Here is a 20,031-nt window from a genome sequence, read left to right on the forward strand (position 1 = left end):
AGAAGAAGTATTGCATGCATCAATTGAATAAATATCAATTCAATTGAAGAGAGCAATAATTAAATTATTACACACAGTAATTGAATTGAAGCGCTAGTAATTGAATTAAAGCTTTTTTTTAATTAAATTGTGGAGGGCATCAATTCAATTGTTGATATCAGTAATTCATTTGAAGAGAACAACAATTCAACTATAGCCTAATCAACTCATCAAAGTATTCAATGCTATAAAGAATTCAATCAATGCGCGCAATAATTCAGAATTGTAGATTTTAGTAATTATCTGAACATGTTTCATTGAATTGTTGCAAGCATCAAATGAATTGATGATATCTTCAAATAATTAAACTTCTCTTGAATTTAGCTTCTTAGACTGAAAACCTTTTTCAAATCTTTTTAACATTAATTTCTGTTACAGAAGAGTATATTTTAGTTCAACTGACAAAACACTAGACAGCCTCTCTCTCTCTCTCTCTCTCTCTCTCTCTGATATTTATATAAATTCCCCAAAAAGTTGTTTTTTGAGAAGTGGTTGAAACACTTGAGTTCCCTTTTAATTCCTTCAATCAACCGCCAGACTAAATGTAGTGACTTTCATGTAATATATCAAGTTTATACACTCTGTAGTGAGTTTCCGGTGTGTGTTCACATGTGATATGGTGTCGTAGGTATCAGGTGAAAATTCAATTTTGTTAAAGACGGATTTTCTATATTTTAAGTATCAGAGCAATATAAACAATTTAATCAATGCGCGCTAGAAATTAGAATAGTAGATATTATTAATTATTTGAAGAGATCTTCAATTGAATTGTTGCGCGCATCAAATGAATTGATATTTTCAAATGCTTAAAGATGTCTTGAATTATTTGAGTTTACGTTGATTTGGTGATTCATAGACTGAACACCTTGTTTAGATCTGCTTAATATTAATTACCGGTATTATATAATGAGACTCCCCCCGGAAAATTGGCTATATATAGTAACCCCCCCTCCCCCGGAGGAGTCTGGCAATATAGTTAGACCCCCCACACCCACACCACACTTATCAATAGTGAGCCTCCCTCCTTCGTGATTGGTCTGGATTTCCATCGGAAGACTGGCTATGGTGTTTAGTGAGTCACCCCCTTTGAGGGGTGGCTATATCCCCTAGCCCTAGTAGTGAAACTTCCCTACAATACACATACGTGGTTGGTTGCAATTTCATTAATATCTTTGATATATTGATTAAAGGGGTAAATTCTTTTGGCAGTCGTTCAACTACTGAATTGAATGCTCATTGCGCTTATGAAGGATCATTTTTTAATAAGATGCATTTTGCTATATAGCCAAATTTATTTAGGGGTAATACTGATAGTTAGCCAGGTTTCCGGTGGATGTGGTAGGGTTGCTTTATAGCCAGAATTTCGGGGTGGGGGGGGGGGTAAATAGCTTGGGGGAAAAGCTATTCTTGTACTCTGTACAAGGACACAATGCATGAGCAGACGAATACATTTACTGTATATGTACATTTTCAATATCCACTCTTCGTCTTTTCATCAGACCTTATTTTTATTTGATATTATTGTGTAACACAGGACATATTATAAAATCCAACTTATACTGTGACATAGAAAATGTTAAAAACGGATATTGAACCAGTATTCGTGATTCGATGAAAGACTATATTGTCGAATGATAAATGAACCTTTTTCACAATTTATGTCGGGGGAAAAAATAGGAGTTTTTCCTTACTTTTATACCAAACACATAAAAAAAAAATAGTTTAATCTCAATTTAAAAGGACTTTCATACAATGATAGACGATTAATAAAATGGTAAATAGAAACGTTTTAAATTTTCAACCTAGGACGTAAATATCCATCTGGATCCTCCATTATCCTAAATTCTCTGAAAGTAATTACTAAATGGCTAGACATAAAGCTGATTTTCCGGAGGATGAACCTACTGAAGGGGGTATAAGCTACAACACCAGGTGTCTCATCCCATGCCCCACCAGGGCTTAACCATGGGCGCACTGAAGGCATAACGCCGGACTATTTAGACCCATTGCCTCTGAGGATTGGTACACGTCCTCCAACCCTTGCATCCACTCCTTGGTAGAGCATCAAATACCTTTAATTAATATAACTTATGATCAAATATATAGGTTACAATGTGACACTTCAAACCGAGGCTCTTCTTCGGATATGAAGGTCATTGAAATATGAAAATATTCATTGCTAAACACAACCTCGTGCACTGGCCGAGAAGCCATATCGTCTGATATATAAAAAAAAAAAAATAGTTCTTTTAAAGGTACCAACTTTCCGGATAATATTTTGTGATAAACTGAAGTAAAACAATGCATAAAAGACTGGGATTTTATTTCAATAAACACATGTAAATTATAGCGAACAGGACTATTCCGTATACCAAAGTAAAGACCCCCCCCCCCCTTTACTTTAGTATCCGGAATAGTCCTGTTTGCTGTAAAGGGGGATACTGTAAAATAAAAATTGTTGGGTTTTGTTTTGTTTTTTTGAAAATGGTTGAAATGCTTGAGTTTCCTGTGCTCTCAATCAATCGCCAGACTAAATGTAGTGACTTTCGGGTAATATATCACGTTTAAACACTCTGTAGTGAGTTTCCCGTGTGTGTTCACATGAGTCATGTGACACCGTGTCGTAGGTATCCGGTGTAAATTCAATATTTTTAGAGACGGCTTTTCTATATTTCAAGTATCAGAACAATATACAGATGTCCCACATTACGTAAAAATGAATTTATATTCTGGTTAGCATAACTAGAACATAGTGTAGTGAGTTTCAGGTGTAAAGTCTTGTGTAGTGAGTTTCGGCATTATGCACGTATGTGTGTGTGTGTGTGTGTGTGTGTGTGTGTGTGTGGTCGTTGTACTTAGTTCAATTTTATATTGTCATTCACATTCATTCACTTCAATATGTATTTGTATAGGGTGTTAAAGAATCCTAAACACTTCTGTTTAATTTGTCAAGGTCAAAAACTGTTCATGTATATTGTATGGGGTCATACTTGTGTTATTTGATTGGTCCGTGTTCTAGCCAAAAGGGAGTCCTGGCAAGAATTTCTTTAGTTTTTTTGGAAAATATTATACAGGAAAAACTAGTATGGTAGAGATTCGAAAGGGTGTTGCCACTACCGTAACTGCTTATAAAGTATAAAATATATTTGATTTTATGAAAGATATGATCGCAACCATAGATGTAAGTTGTTGGGGTTTTTTTCTTTATTCATTGATATATATATTTTTTATTCATTTTTTTTTTCTTCTTCGTAAAACATGTGTGCAAGACTTATTTGTGAGAAGAAGATTTACTAAAAAGTAGAATTGTTGAAAAACAGAATTTCTATGATCCAATGACGGCGAACACCATTATGACGTCACAATCACAGCGCGATTAAAGTCATGGTGACGTTATAAAACAAAAGGTTTTCATTCCTGTCGTATCGTGTACGGTTTATTGTGATTTTTCCAGACATGTTGAAATTCCTTCGAAGAGTTTTTGGAAAGAAGAAACGCAGTAATGTTGAATGTCAAGCAGTCGTGATCGACTACGACAAGATTTCTCATTCTGCTCAGGAAATGAGAAGGAATAATAACGATATACACTGCGTGTATCAGTCTGTGCAGGAGAATGTTACGGATGTCGGGGAACAACTACGACATTCCGAGGATTTGATGGATCATTTAGCAAAGAGTTTGACAGACATGGAAAACATGGCAGAGCGAGCCTGTCAAATTCTTTGCGAAGAGAAGGAAAAATTACAAAAGAAGAAGGACACTTTGGCGAAGCTGAAAGAAGATGTCGGTAAGTTGACGGTTTATGCCGGGGGAAATGACGAACCGTACAAGCATACTTGTAGTATTTTGCACGTTCTCCTTATTTTATGCAAACCAAAGCGATTGTAATTTTTCACTCAAAAATAATCCTACATGGTATATACACCCTAAGGAAAATTAGACAGGAGAAATCCGATTTTTACATAATTGTCATAGGACATTATAATTTTGAACTTTATATTTTAATGGCATTTGCCAGAAGATTTTGTTTCCAAAGGTGAAGACATGTTCTCATCTGGTGAGAGTCACCCGGGACTTTGGCAAAAATATCTGAGGATGTTTCCCGCAAAATGCAACTACCGGCTTGTTTATATCTATGTGATCCCTTCCATATAACAGAGCGTTTTCCACTATCAATATCTTTTTCTCCAGAGGATTCTAAATACCGCCTGACAATTTTGAGAGGGTCGGCAGTGGAACAGCACGCCGAGGCAGCCGAGAGTGGGACTGCTGAGAGTTTGGGGTCCTTTGTGCGCGAGGAGCGAGGTGGGTGATCGGGATAGTTGCACGATGTTCAGGCCCATAGAAAGCGAGTTAGTGAAGGGGGGGGGGGGGTCACTGATTGTGTGCATATATGGATGCACAGGCACCTGAAGTATGGATATTACTACATCCTCCCCCCCTTGATATTTTTTGGTGGCAATAATTTCTCTGAAATGTGTGAAATCCCTGTTTATCTCATCCCTCTTTCGATTTATGCAATCGTTTCAAGCGTTTTGTAAACCAATCTCTAAAGCTTACAAAAAGCGTGAAATGATTACATAAATCGAAAGAGGGATGAGATAGACAGGGAATTCATACATTTCAGAGAAATCATTGCCACCAAAACAATTATCAAAAGAGGGGGGTGGTTAGTAATATCCATACTCCAGGTGCCTGTGTGTACATGTAGGTATGTGTGTGGGGGGGGTGGGTGTGGGGTGTGGGGGTGGTGTATCACCCTTATTCTGTGGTGTGTACATGTAGGTATGTGGGGGTGGTGTATCACCCTTATTCTGTGGTGTGTACATGTAGGTATGTGGGAGGGAGGTGTATCACCCTTATTCTGTGGTGTGTACGTGTAGGTATGTGGGGGAGGTGTATCACCCTTATTCTGTGGTGTGTACGTGTAGGTATGTGGGGGAGGTGTATCACCCTTATTCTGTGGTGTGTACGTGTAGGTATGTGGGAGGGAGGTGTATCACCCTTATTCTGTGGTGTGTACATGTAGGTATGTGGGGGAGGTGTATCACCCTTATTCTGTGGTGTGTACGTGTAGGTATGTGGGGGGGGGGGGTGTATCACCCTTATTCTGTGGTGTGTACGTGTAGGTATGTGGAGGGAGGTATATCACCCTTATTCTGTGGTGTGTACATGTAGGTATGTGGACGGGTGTATCACCCTTATTCTGTGGTGTGTACGTGTAGGTATGTGGGGGGGGGGTGTATCACCCTTATTCTGTGGTGTGTACGTGTAGGTATGTGGAGGGAGGTATATCACCCTTATTCTGTGGTGTGTACATGTAGGTATGTGGGAGGGAGGTGTATCACCCTTATTCTGTGGTGTGTACATGTAGGTATGTGGGGGAGGTGTATCACCCTTATTCTGTGGTGTGTACGTGTAGGTATGTGGGGGAGGTGTATCACCCTTATTCTGTGGTGTGTACATGTAGGTATGTGGGGGAGGTGTATCACCCTTATTCTGTGGACCACCTTTATTGTGGAAAGTAAAACCTCCATAGTGTTGTACGATATCAATTTTATAGAATACAAGCTCATTACATGTATATAAAAGATTAGTGTTGATCATATACAACAGTACAACATAAGCTCTGAGGAGCTTGTATTTCAACAGAATATCAGTAAAGCAACAACTACTAGTAATCCAAACAAGAAATACATATAGACATGTTTATCTATATAGTATGCGTGTAAATATGTAGATGTGTTTCCTTTGTGATATTTTGTATTTTATTTTGTCTGTGATAGTCGGTTTAAGCTCATGTTATTTATTTATGTTTGTACACAGTGCCGACTTTAAATAAAATTTACATACTTATTTACATGTAAACAAAAAAAAAAAGGACTGCCTACGCAAAAGCAAAATATAGCATAACAAGGATAAAACAGGCCACACACAGATAAGTATAACATAAAAGCATGCGAAGAAATCAACTAAAAAATAAGTATACATGTATAACTTAAATCAGGAGAAATTAACACAAAAATAAGTATAACTTAAAAGCATCAGGAAAAATCAACTAAAAAATAAGTATAGCTTAAAAGCGTCAGGAGAAATCAACACAAAAATAAGTATAACTGAAATTCATAAGGAGAGATCAACTAAAAAATAAGTACATATATAACTTAAAAGCATCAGAAGAAATCAACACAAAGATAAGTATAACTGAAAAGAATAAGGAGAAATGAACTAAAAAATAAGTACATATATAACTTAAAAGCGTCAGGAGAAATCAACACATGTAAAGTATTAAGACAAACTAAGCATTAGGGGATAATGACAGACATTATTTAAGTAAAAAAAAAAAAAAAATAAGGAGCAAAACAGTGGTCGGGGCAATCCTTTTCCAGCAACATGCCATTATTAAGAAAACTAAGATGAACTGGTTGTAATAAGACAGTAATACCCACACTCAGGTGTTTACAAGTATCTACAAATACACACTTGTGTAACTAGCGAAAAATTACACTTTTAAATATATCTATTTGAAAATGTGAAAGAAGAACAGAATTACATAATTTACTTGAATATGATTAGATTTAACATAAAAAGTTCAGGTGAGAATATGACCTCGGGGGGGGGGGGGGGGGGGGGGTGTACATTACCACATTGCCAGAACTTCCATTTTTCATCTCACGGAAGGCGTTGTACGATAAGGAGGCCTAGCATGCACAAGTCCACTGAAGATGGTGACTTATCTTCATGAGTGAAAACATAAAATTCTGCTAATTCCTAAATATACGCGAGGAATTTATCATCGCGTAATTTCGCGAGAAGCATCACTCGTGAATTAAAATTACTCGCTTTTTTCTTGCTATTGCTAAATTACATGTAAAAACTCCTGATAAAACAGAGCAATCGCGAATTGTAAAAACTCCTGATCAACAGAGCAATCGCGAATTCTAAAAACTCCTGATCAACAGAGCAATCGCGAATTCTAAAAACTCCTGATCAACAGAACAATCGCGAATTCTAAAAACTCCTGATCAACAGAGCAATCGCGAATTCTAAAAACTCCTGATCAACAGAGCAATCGCGAATTGATGTTCTCACGATTCGACGTAATCGCGTAAAATACGGAATCCACAGTAGGACACAAACAAAACTAATTTCTTCTCAGAAACTACACAACAACATTTGTACAGTAGGACACAAACAAAAACTATTTCTTCTCAGAAACTACACAACAACATTTGTACAGTAGGACACAAACAAAAACTATTTCTTCTCAGAAACTACACAACAACATTTGTACAGTAGGACACAAACAAAAACTATTTCTTCTCAGAAACTACACAACAACATTTGTACAGTAGGACACAAACAAAAACTATTTCTTCTCAGAAACTACACAACAACATTTGTACAGTAGGACACAAACAAAAACTATTTCTTCTCAGAAACTACACAACAACATTTGTACAGTAGTACACAAACAAAAACTATTTCTTCTCAGAAACTACACAACAACATTTGTACAGTAGTACACAAACAAAAACTATTTCTTCTCAGAAACTACACAACAACATTTGGTGTGTGATATCGTTACGGGTAGAGGAACAAAAATAAAAAAAATAATTTCATGGTCCTTGCTTCGTTTGCTCCGATGTGGGATTAGAACATTAAGAAAGATCAGATATATTTTCTAAAACTATTCGTTATTCCTGAACATGAAGTTGACTAACTGGGTGTAAAATAACATATATTATGAGAAAACCAAAATCGCCAAATGTATTACCCCCCTTGGTGATCAGTGATACAGACAATAGTGTTAGATTAAATACTAAATTTAGAAGCTCCTGAAGTGAAAATGCATTTCAACCTTGAAGAAGTAATACGGAAAATATAACAGGTCCATTGAGCTACAGTTATCAAGCTGCAAACTTGGATCAGGGCTTTAGACCTCCAAGGAGTGGTTAACAGGTCACTGCTGGATCAGAGCTTTAATTAGACCCCAGGCAGTGGTTAACAAGTCACTGCTGGATCAGAGCTTTACTTAGACCCCAGGCGGTGGTTAACAGGTCGCTGCTGGATCAGGGTTGTAGACCTCAGGCAGTGGTTAACAAGTCGCTGCTCGATCAGGGCTGTAGACCCCAGGCAGTGGTTAACAAGTCGCTGCTGGATCAGAGCTATAGACCCCAGGCAGTGGTTAACAAGTCGCTGCCGGATCAGAGCTATAGACCCCAGGCAGTGGTTAACAGGTCGCTGCCGGATCAGGTCTATAGACCCCAGGCAGTGGCTAACAAGTCGCTGCTGGATCAGGGCTATAGACCCCAGGCAGTGGTTAACAAGTCGCTGCTGGATCAGAGCTATAGACCCCAGGCAGTGGTTAAAGGTCGCTGCTGGATCAGGGCTTTAATTAGACCCCAGGCAGTGGTTAACAAGTCGCTGCTGGATCAGGACTGTAGACCCCAGGCAGTGGTTAACAAGTCGCTGCCGGATCAGGGCAAAAGACCCCAGACAGTGGTTAACAAGTCGCTGCTGGATCAGGGCTGTAGACCACAGACAGTGGTTAACAAGTCGCTGCTGGATCAGGGCTGTAGACCCCAGGCAGTGGTTAACAAGTCGTGCAGTTAAAATATAATAAATCTATCATTAGAATCTCCTCTTTTTCATCCCTGAACATGTACATTTCTAGTGGACAAAGTGGTGCATAGTTCATGACCCAAGGTACATTAGTTCTGGCCCTTAGATAAATATAAATATGTATACAATGTAGACACCGGGTGCTTGAAATACGTCTCCGAGAATCTGATTTTTCATTACGCGATATTTAGTTCACATGGACATGCTATGACATCTTCTGGAGATCTATTTTGAACTGTAGCTCTCTGGGATACATAGATCCGTGATCTCTGTTAAACTGTAGCTCTTTGGGATATATAGATCCGTGATCTCTGTTAAACTGTAGCTCTTTGGGATATATAGACCCGTGATCTATGTTGAACTGTAGCTCTCTGGGATATATAGACCCGTGATCTATGTTGAACTGTAGCTCTCTGGGATATATAGATCCGTGATCTCTGTTGAACTGTAGCTCTCTGGGATATATAGATCCGTGATCTCTGTTGAACTGTAGCTCTCTGGGATATATAGACCCGTGATCTATGTTGAACTGTAGCTCTCTGGGATATATAGATCCGTGATCTATGTTGAAATTCTGTAGCTCTCTGGGATATATAGACCCGTGATCTATGTTGAACTGTAGCTCTCTGGCATATATAGACCCGTGATCTATGTTGAACTGTAGCTCTCTGGCATATATAGACCCGTGATCTATGTTGAACTGTAGGTCTGTGGGATATATAGATATGTGATCTATGTTGAACTGTAGGTCTGTGGGATATATAGATATGTGATCTATGTTGAACTGTAGCTCTGTGGGATATATAGATATGTGATCTATGTTAAACTGTAGCTCTCTGGGATTTATAGACCCGTGATCTATGTTGAACTGTAGCTCTGTGGGATAAATATAGATCCGTGATGTCTGTTGAACTGTAGCTCTCTGGGTTATATAGATCCGTGATCTATGTTGAACTGTAGCTCTCTGGGATATATAGACCCGTGATCTATGTTGAACTGTAACTCTCTGGGGTATACAGATCCGTGATGTCTGTTGAACTGTAGCTCTGTGGGATATATAGATCCGTGATGTCTGTTGAACTGTAGCTCTCTGGGATATATAGATTATTGATATCTGTTGACTGTAGCTCTCTGGGATATATAAATTCGTGATCTCTGTTGAACTGTAGCTCTCTGGGATATATAGATCCGTGATCTCTGTTGAACTGTAGCTCTCTAGGATAAATAGATCCGTGATGTCTGTTGAACTGTAGCTCTCTGGGATATATAGATCCGTGATCTATGTTGAACTGTAGCTCTCTGGGATATATAGATCCGTGATTTCTGTTGAACTGTAGCTCTCTGTGATATATAGATCCGTGATCTCTGTTGAACTGTAGCTCTCTGGGATATATAGATCCGTGATCTATGTTGAACTGTAGCTCTGTGGGATATATAGACCCGTGATCTATGTTGAACTGTAGCTCTCTGTGATATATAGATCCGTGATCTCTGTTGAACTGTAGCTCTCTAGGATAAATAGATCCGTGATCTAAATCAATGTTTTCGCAGGAAGTCACAGTTCTCCAGCCAGAGTAGGAACATGGTGCTTCTAAAGATTTTACGTATTCTTCTCTGTAAACTGTATGTTGTCTGCATCAGGTATTGGTAAACAATCACCCAACAACGGGCACGAGACCTTGTATCCCCCATCCCACGAGACCTTGTATCCCCCATCCCCACACCGAATAATTTGGCGATCTATAATTTTGAATGACTGTTGGGTTTTTTTCTCTCTATAATACATTTTTCCAATACAATAGTTTGTTGTCATTTTACACTCGTATTGTGTATTTAGAAAGTCAATTGTTATACAAGTTTAACTATTTCTATATACTTTTTAAAGAATACCAATGCTTATATTACACTAATCTACTTTTCTCAAATTAGTGAATTGCTCATCTGAGTAAATAGAAATACGTGTACGTGATTCCGTTACTGGTATAAATGTAATGTATTTGATTTGCAGAACAACTAGAACATCAGCTTTCTGTGGCCAAAATGGATGTCGATAGGTACACACAGCAGAACTTAGAAGATGAAGTGGTGATTGATAGTGTACAGGTATTCTTACTATAGGTGATACAGAGTGTACAGATATTCTTATTATAGGTGATACAGAGTGTACAGGTATTCTTACTGTAGGTGATACAGAGTGTACAGGTATTCTTACTGTAGGTGATACAGAGTGTACAGGTATTCTTACTATAGGTGATACAGAGTGTACAGGTATTCTTACTATAGGTGATACAGAGTGTACAGGTATTCTTACTATAGGTGATACAGAGTGTACAGGTATTCTTCCTATAGGTGATACAGAGTGTACAGGTATTCTTACTATAGGTGATACAGAGTGTACAGGTATTCTTACTATAGGTGATACAGAGTGTACAGGTATTCTTACTGTAGGTGATATAGAGTGTACAGGTATTCTTACTATAAATGATACAGAGTGTACAGGTATTCTTACTATAGGTGATACAGAGTGTACAGGTATTCTTACTGTAGGTGATATAGAGTGTACAGGTATTCTTACTATAAATGATACAGAGTGTACAGGTATTCTTACTATAGGTGATACAGAGTGTACAGGTATTCTTACTGTAGGTGATACAGAGTGTACAGGTATTCTTACTATAGGTGATACAGAGTGTACAGGTATTCTTACTGTAGGTGATACAGAGTGTACAGGTATTCTTACTATAGGTGATACAGAGTTTACAGGTATTCTTACTATAGGTGATACAGAGTGTACAGGTATTCTTACTATAGGTGATACAGAGTGTACAGGTATTCTTACTATAGGTGATACAGGGTGTACAGGTATTCTTACTATAGGTGATACAGAGTGTACAGGTATTCTTACTATAAATGATACAGAGTGTACAGGTATTCTTACTATAGGTGATACAGAGTGTACAGGTATTCTTACTATAGGTGATACAGAGTGTACAGGTATTCTTACTATAAATGATACAGAGTGTACAGGTATTCTTACTGTAGGTGATACAGAGTGTACAGGTATTCTTACTATAGGTGATACAGAGTGTACAGGTATTCTTACTATAGGTGGAATATATTCATAAAGTAGCACTCTGTAAGAGAGAGAGAGAGAGAGAGAGAGAGAGAGAGAGAGAGAGAGAGAGAGAGAGAGAGAGAGAGAGAGAGAGAATAAAATTTTTCTTATACCTTTATTTTTGTTCAAGAATCATGCTAGTCTGGATGACACAATCTCTAGATCACAAAATTTGTACAAATGACATTTAATTAATGTATGTACATTTATTTGGGGGATACCACAGCATCGTCTCATGTTGTAAAGTTCTGCACAACATATCATGACCAGTAAAATGAGAATCAGATACATTGCATGTATACATAATGATGTTATGGAGAGTTTTTTATATTTAGCTCATCAGAGAAAAATTACAAAAGGACCACAACCTCCATGTTCGTCAGCTCCAGAACGAGTGTGTCAATCTGGAGAAAAAGAACGCTCTGATGAAGTTCCGGGAGAACCACTTCAACTGTAAGTTAGTTCTCGACCAAAGTCTTGCAGTTCTTTCACACAAATCTATTAAAGTTAATATAACGTTAATTTTTCGCACCGATATTAGTCATGTAGTGCATCGTGCACAGAACCGTTGATTACAAGAATTCGGGGTTTTTAAAAAAGTAAATTGATAAAAAAGAGCAAATGAAACACCGGGCAAAGATAAGTTACCAGAATTGAAAGCACTGAATGGTAATATACAATAAGGCTTTCATAAACCTTATCTTCCCGGAGGGTTGGGAGCGGTATTATTGATATACGTTTAAAGTTTTGTCGGAGGTAAATCTTGGATATTTTGTAATTATACATGTAGCACTTACATTATATTCGAGAGAATGTACATTTAGTTCTCTTGTTTGACCTCGAACATTGGTACCAAGTCGCCATGTTTACCAATATCGAATTACATGTAGTTTGATGTTTCGTTTTTCAAACTGTTGATACATGCATTTTTTGTTTTATAAAGGATGAAATAACCTTATTCAGAAGTAGACCTACATGTATATAATCATTTTAAAGGTATAATGAAACGATTTTTCACAGTGGTATTTTACTTTATAAACATAAAGAAAGGAATGAATAATTAAGGAATGACTTTAATTCTGGGGCAAGTTATACGAGTATAACCTGGTTTGGGTCAGTTTACACTTTTTTATAATCCGCTTCGCGGATTATAAAGCGTAAACTGACCCAAACCAGGTTATACTCGTATAACTTGCCCCAGAATTAAAGTCATTCCTTATAATTTAATACAAGAGACAAATATGTTAACCTTCGTTTATCAAAATGTACATAAAGTCGGAAAAATACAAGTCAACTGAGCAGTGCAATGATTCACTTAGCAACGACACGAAGCGTCTCGATGTGAAGGTCGCCATCTTTAATCTTAGTTCTACGGAGCCTAGCCATTTATCAAAATATTGTGTCGAAAGTGAAGTTTGTCATGATAGAAAATATGTGTAGACTATGCATGCAATGTGTATTTCGCTGCCCTTTATATAGAGATCGACTTTGAAGTCGCTCGTCTCCGACAGATTGAGAAAATACGGGAAATAGCATTGTTTATACCTACCCAAAATAAATCTTCAAATAGATCTATCAAAAAAATGCAATACTTTGCGGCTTTAACTCTGTGAAAACTTCTACTACATAAAAACTTACCCTTGTATGCAACATTATCGCTAATAGTAAATCCGACACAAGAAAATATGTAAGCAAGTGACAAATAGATGGTTTTCCATCGAAGCGATTAAGCAAGAGTTATTTCCCATTGGCCGCCATATTGTAGGTTAACATGCTCGGATTCCTTCATTATTCAACCAAAATCAGCCTTGTTATTCTGGTCACTGAGGTGGAGATAAACTGTTTTTCTTATTAATATACATTTGTTAATGCATCTTTTACTTCATAATTGCAATATTGCAAAGATTCCTCCCATATATTTCTGCCTTACATGTTTGAAATTGGTTGCCCAAAGAGGAAAATCCACCAGTTTGACCTACAAGATGGCGGCCAAGGAGAATAACTCGGGGTCAAAATACGTCATATGAAAACCATCTATTGCGATCCACATGTCAATGTGTCTGACGTCATGTGAGAAAATGTGACGTATGAATTTTTGTTTGCTTTGTTGAAAGACAATGAAGCAGTGAACCCCCCCCCCCTTTTCCCCAGTGAGAAATGTATTTCAAAATGAACAGGGTAATGCTTACTTGGCAAATCATTAATTCGAGTATAATATCTTTCTTTCAATCTATACATACAGAGAAAGTGTTTTACAGTGATTTGCGTACAAGTAGATGCTAATATTGACAATGAGAAAACAACATGTGTATCAAACTGAAGTATCTCATTGTACACGTTGACTTTCTATTCCATAGAAGGCTGAAGACAGTGCTGCGATGTAAATTTAGAGAGAGAGAGAGAGAGAGAGAGAGAGAGAGAGAGAGAGAGAGAGAGAGAGAGAGAGAGAGAGAGAGAGAGAGAGAAATAGTTCCGGCTTCTGGTTGTCAGGGGGGGGGGGGGTGTCCCCATACCAAACCATGTTATACAAAAATAACTTCCATACCTCAATTGGAAATTGACCAATCAGAGACAAGGATACAATAAGAATTAAATTATAAGTCAAATAGCGTTTAATTAAAAAAAAATAATCGCCTTTGGATTGATAACAAATAAAGCTGTAAACTTGTATATAGAATGAATTTGTTACCCGCTTATCGTTCTTGATTCTGTGTTCGTGACGTCACAACGACACATCGATGTAAACAACTCAATGAACTGCCAAAAGTTTTGAAATTGAATTGATATTAAGGCCAGGACTCTACGCTGACCAAACCATGGACTTAAGTTGCTTATTTCTGCGTGATAGCTCTCTAAACTACTCTGGAATATCTATTGTAGATGAGCGGATCTAAGATTTTTCGGGCTCTATTGAGATGTCCTACTTTTACAGCCTTTGAATCAGAGCATTATCCAAATCCCGATGAATATAAAAACGTGACCCAAAAAAAATCATTTCTTTGACACTTGTCCATCAAACGTTACGAAATTCGAACTTGATCTGGAGTTTGCCATTCTGAATTTCAAATGAATCATCGCAAGCATAACGGGAAAGTGTTAGGACAGACTGACAGTCAGACAAAGGGACGGACGGACAGATGGAGAAGAAAACTATAGTCCTTTTCAGTTTTACAAACCGGTAGGGGACTAATAATGTACATTTGTAGTATAGTCACACGAAAAACGACGTTTTAACCGAATACAGCGACTTGTCAACACGTAACATGACATAATAACACCAAAACAATGACGTAATAGCGCCAAAGATCGACGTAATAACGTAACAATGACAGGATAACACAAAACAATGACGCTATAACGTCATGAATGTAATCAAACTCCCCGTCGAGGCTTCACATATATATGGTTTGTGAGGAAACGAACTCTGTCGGAAGTTTGTGATGTAATTAACAAGAACGTTAACTGTTGTTGGTTGGTTGTTTTACGTCCCTTCGAGAATTTTAGTTTAGACCGATGTTTAGACCGTTTACGACCGAAGCAGTCAAGGTTCTTTAACGTGCCAGCGCCTGTCGCGACATGGGACCTCCGTTTTTAAGGTCATATCCGAAAAACCCTTGATTCTCACTTCTAATGCTTCGATTGCTCACTTCTTGGCGAAGGAGCAATCACTACCTACATGTTTGTTTACATCTTAGGTTTGACGCGGCCGTGACACGAGCGGGACTCGAACACACGACCTTCCGGTTACGAAGCAAACGCTCTACCACTGTGCTACTGCGACTAGTTCGTAATAACATGAATCAACACATAATGACCTAATACATGTAACAAGAAATGGCGACATGATAATTCAACGACGTGTTTTTACACGGATTAACAAAGCGTATACGTTCGTGATAACATCTGAAAACTGATTAAATTATGTCTCCCCTTCCCAGAAGGAGGACATAATGTGTTAGTATGAATTCTTCTTCTTAGAACTTCTTCCGCTTCTCATACAAAGTTTGTCCAGTCCAGTTTTGTCGTTTGACCGTTGATATTTAGTATGTGGGTCTATCATGACCTTGACCTTTTACTTAAAGGTGAAATAATAGAATTTTGGGGAATTTTTGTTTTGTTCAGACCATAACTCTTTTGTCTTTTGACATAGGTTGATTGAGTGATAATTTGTTTTTACACCTCGTCGAGAATCGTTCACTCATATTGAGAGGTCACCGGATTTAGGTGAAATACCACAAATTTTGACCTATGCTTAGCGCTCAGGGCAGTAGCAGTGAGGGTTATTTATCGTGCCAACGCGCAGGACTCGAACTCACGACCTTCCAGTTACGAAGCGAACTCTTTACCACTGAGCTACTGCGACCGGTCAAGCCCTTGATATTTGGTGTGTGGGTATACCATGATAAGACAGTGTGTCACGTGCCATTTTTGATAACCATCAACATCTATGTAAAGGTCAAATGATAGAATGGGGGGGGGGGGGGGGCATTTATCCAGACCATAACGTTTTTGTCTTCTGACATAGGACAATAATATTTGGTAAGTGGGTATATCATGATTAGACAGTGTGTTACGTGTCATTTTTGATTACCTTTGACCTTGACCTTTGATATAAAGATCAAATAATAGAATTTGGGGGCATTTTGTGTTTGTCCGGACCATAGCTTTTTTTTTGTCTTTTTACTTAGGCCTTTTTGGTATGTTGGTAATTTAATTTACTATCATATCTTCACACCACTGTACACTGTTCCTTAGTTGAAGCACATATAGATAAAGGTGACTGTTATGTACCGTAATTCTTAATTTTCCACTTTAAAGATGATCCCAATAAATGTTTTTTAAAAACGATGGAAGTGAAGACATAAGTTTTAGTGTGCTAAAACAATTATTTCTAGTTAGTAGGGTGACTGTTTACAGGTTCTGTGTCAAACTGAAATATACTCCTTGCATGGGTTTTTAATAGTTTTATAGGTCACCTGAGTCACCAAGGTGACCTATAATCGTTGGTCTTCGTCCGTGCATCGTCCACTAACAATTTTATATTTTTGACTACAAGGCCAATTGTTACCATTTTTTGGTGTGAAACTTCTATAGGATAAGAATAATGCAGACTGTGAAACTTATTATCTTAGTTCTCCCATGACCTCATGAGTGGGGCCATATTTAAAAAGAATGCCAAAATTTCAAACATCTTCTCTACTCCCACACATGTGGGAGAAAAACTGAATGCATGGTTATAATGTCCATAAAGCCCTTTACCAAATTGTAAAATTTATGCCCCCCCCCCCCCCCCCGGGTCAGGGATTCAGTCTCTTGGATGGGGCCAATATGACCATACGATAAAGATATGTTAAATCTTAGAAAATCTTCTCTACTATATGACATGTGTGAGAAAAACTAAATGCATGTTTATGATGTCCATGAAATCTCTACCTACATTTGTATATTGTGAAAATCATTACCCTTGTGTAAGGGGTTTGGGCCTTAGGGTGGGCCAAAATTGCTCTCTAGTGAAAATGTATTAAATCTTAGAAAAAATATTCTCTACTCTCAGAGATGTGTGAGAAACAACTAGATGCATGGTCCATGAAGCTCTCTACCTAAATTGTTGAATTCATGATCTCTGAATCACGGATTCAGGCCCAAGGGTGGGACCAATATGGCCATATAGTGAGACGTCTTAAATCTTATAAAATATTCCCCTCTCCCATATATATGTAAGAAAAACTAAATGCATATTTATGTCCATGAGGCACTTCGCCTAAATTATTGCACTTGTGTTAAAGGCTTAGGTGGGGCCACTATGACTATATACAGTTAGAAACTGAAAATCATTTTCTTTCTCAGACACACGATTTATTCATGATGTTTTAAAAAATCGTTTATTCTACTGAAACTGAATATAAACTGATTACATATGAGATAGGTTATAGAGCTGTCTACTTTATTTGGAAATTTCATCAACAAATAATTTGGTAAACAGTATAGAGATCTAAACCCATCCAATATGACAAAAACCACGAACGTCGTGGACAGCCCTCGCTCTGATTCGGGCTTTGCGTCATTTAGCCTTTGTTTTGTTTTGCTTTGTTACTACGCATTTAGACCTAAAGCCCCGCAGTGCCGGACGACTTGCACTGCACATGTATGAAAAAGTGATAAGAAAGATTTTTAAAAATATATTCTTTAGTCTTTAATAAAGCACATCATCAATGTTCATAATTAATTACAGCAAATGAAGGGAAAACTGAGCTGTTAACGTTCTTCAGAGTACCTAAAGAGGAACAAGAAGCCACCAAGAAGAGATTCGCCTCACTGAAGAAAAGGGTAACTATATCGTGTCTCCTTTGTATATATGTATAAGTATAACTGATTTACTGAAGAAAAGGGTAACTATATTGTGTCTCCTCTATGAATAAGTAACTGATTTACTTAAGCGCCATATCAAACTGAGATATCAAAATCACTCCAACTCTGATTTTTTTTTTTGGTCAATGTAAACATCCAGCTACTTCTTTTTTTCGGGGGGGGGGGGTCAATGTAAATGCTCTGCTACTTGAGATTTTCAAAGGGAATATGAAAGTGAAGTGCTTTTCCATCAAGATTGACATATAGCACACTGAAATTTTATAGCCTGAGATTGATTACCCACAATAACGAACTATTGTTGAGATCAACTGCACAACTCCAAATTCAGAAGTGAATATTGAAGCTTCTTTGAATCAAATATTCTAAATATTCTAAAGGCTTTGGAAACATAAATATTATTGCATTTCGGATAACACCTTCAGTCTGATGAAACAATCTCGTTTTACCGATAGCAAATGAATATACATAACGTTATATGTTATGAAACGAAACTTAACGAAACAGTAAATTTTGGACTACCCCAAGGTTCAGTTCTTGATCATTCCCTATTGTTGTCATATATAAACAACATTTCAGATAACATGGTAGAGTATGTACTATGTAATTAATATTATTGCAAGTAGCATACAGTACTGTTTGGCGTGCACGATATCCCAGGATGGGTACTCTAGATCTATCATTAAGCTATCTAGGCAAAGGTGGCCGTTGCCTCCCCTGCCATGCTTTCTAATAGACTCTTCCCTGGTAGTTATGTTTATCAGTTGCAGGAGAAGGATAGCACGATTTGTACCAAGGGGGGGGGCATACGAAATTCGAATCAGGGATTTCCCAATCTCTGGTCCGGTACAAGTCATGTGCTCTAATTACCACTCTCCGATCTGTTCCTCGCCGATTGCATTGATCTGGTCGATACAGATACGATATCCCCATACACTAATAACGCATTACAGATGGATTTAGATACATGTGCATTGTTTTCACACAGTATATCGTATATCTGTTCATTGTTCTACTCGATACTCCATAATTCTGATACATGATAGGCATCTCCCCCAGCTTATGTCAATAAATGTATTTTGTTTTCGATGATTTAGAAAGAGGCATTGCTTGAAAAAGTCCAAGGACAGAGACAGAGAAAACGTGTCTTGGCGGAATATAACGCACATTTGAAGAAGTCCATTAAAATGAAAAAGGATAGGGCCATGCTAGGCTGAAGTTAGCAGCCACTCAGCAACGAACGATATCGGATTATTGAACAATTATTCAAGAGTTTACCATTTGGAACGATAAATTGCAATGATAATTAATGTTAATGATGAATTTATAACCGTACATTACTATACGAATTCCACCTTCTGTAAATCATGTTAATTTATCTATTCATTGTCTTGCCTACCCTTTTATTTAAACATCACAAAGGTTATTACTTATGGTATTTTAGATCTCACAGTAATTTGGTTAAGATTTTTATATCACAGCTCTAGAGCAAATTTTATTCATTCAACAAGTAATTAATCTCCGACTACTAATTTATTTCTTGCATCAAAAAGCACCAAAAAAAAAAAAAAAGAGAAAAAAACATTTTTACTTAAATGTGTTTAGTTTTCTTTACAGATTTTTTGCGATTGGTGGCCTTATTATGAACTATAGTGCGGGCACTTCTACCTCACCCCGGGCCATGATGCTGTAAAGAATCACGTTTTGAATTTGTACATTTTCTGTTAATAAATTAATTGATTTTGGTACTGTCTACAGGTTCTGTGTGGGTTTTATCTATAGTAAGAACATCAAGCGAATGAGAACGTTATTCAATTGTAAAGAATTAAGTGATGCGCAACATAGATTAAATGTATAGAACAACAGATAAAGTCGTGCAGACAAAT

General features: G+C 37.4%; 1 protein-coding gene across 1 annotated transcript; it reads left to right on the top strand.

Annotated features, from left to right (window-relative positions):
- The first annotated feature begins 3,495 nt into the window (after window positions 1-3,495).
- Window positions 3,496-19,898, top strand: LOC130053868 (uncharacterized). Its single transcript, XM_056161499.1, has 6 exons — window positions 3,496-3,826; window positions 4,102-4,344; window positions 10,673-10,767; window positions 12,115-12,232; window positions 18,012-18,106; window positions 19,243-19,898. The coding sequence occupies exons 1-6, from the start codon at window positions 3,496-3,498 to the stop codon at window positions 19,360-19,362; spliced, it is 1,002 nt and encodes a 333-aa protein (XP_056017474.1). The 3' UTR covers window positions 19,363-19,898.
- The last annotated feature ends 133 nt before the right edge of the window (window positions 19,899-20,031 follow it).

The sequence above is a fragment of the Ostrea edulis genome, chromosome 4 (genome assembly GCF_947568905.1).
Source record: "Ostrea edulis chromosome 4, xbOstEdul1.1, whole genome shotgun sequence".
NCBI classification, from domain to species: Eukaryota; Metazoa; Mollusca; class Bivalvia; order Ostreida; family Ostreidae; genus Ostrea; species Ostrea edulis.

Bases quoted from the DNA above. Each gene is read 5' to 3' on its own strand.
- LOC130053868 (XM_056161499.1), top strand. From the start codon at position 3,496: ATGTTGAAATTCCTTCGAAGAGTTTTTGGAAAGAAGAAACGCAGTAAT. The intron at 3,827-4,101 runs GTAAGTTGACGG...TCATCTGGTGAG, and splicing joins GAAGCTGAAAGAAGATGTCG to AGTCACCCGGGACTTTGGCA. The intron at 10,768-12,114 runs GTATTCTTACTA...TTTTATATTTAG, and splicing joins TGGTGATTGATAGTGTACAG to CTCATCAGAGAAAAATTACA.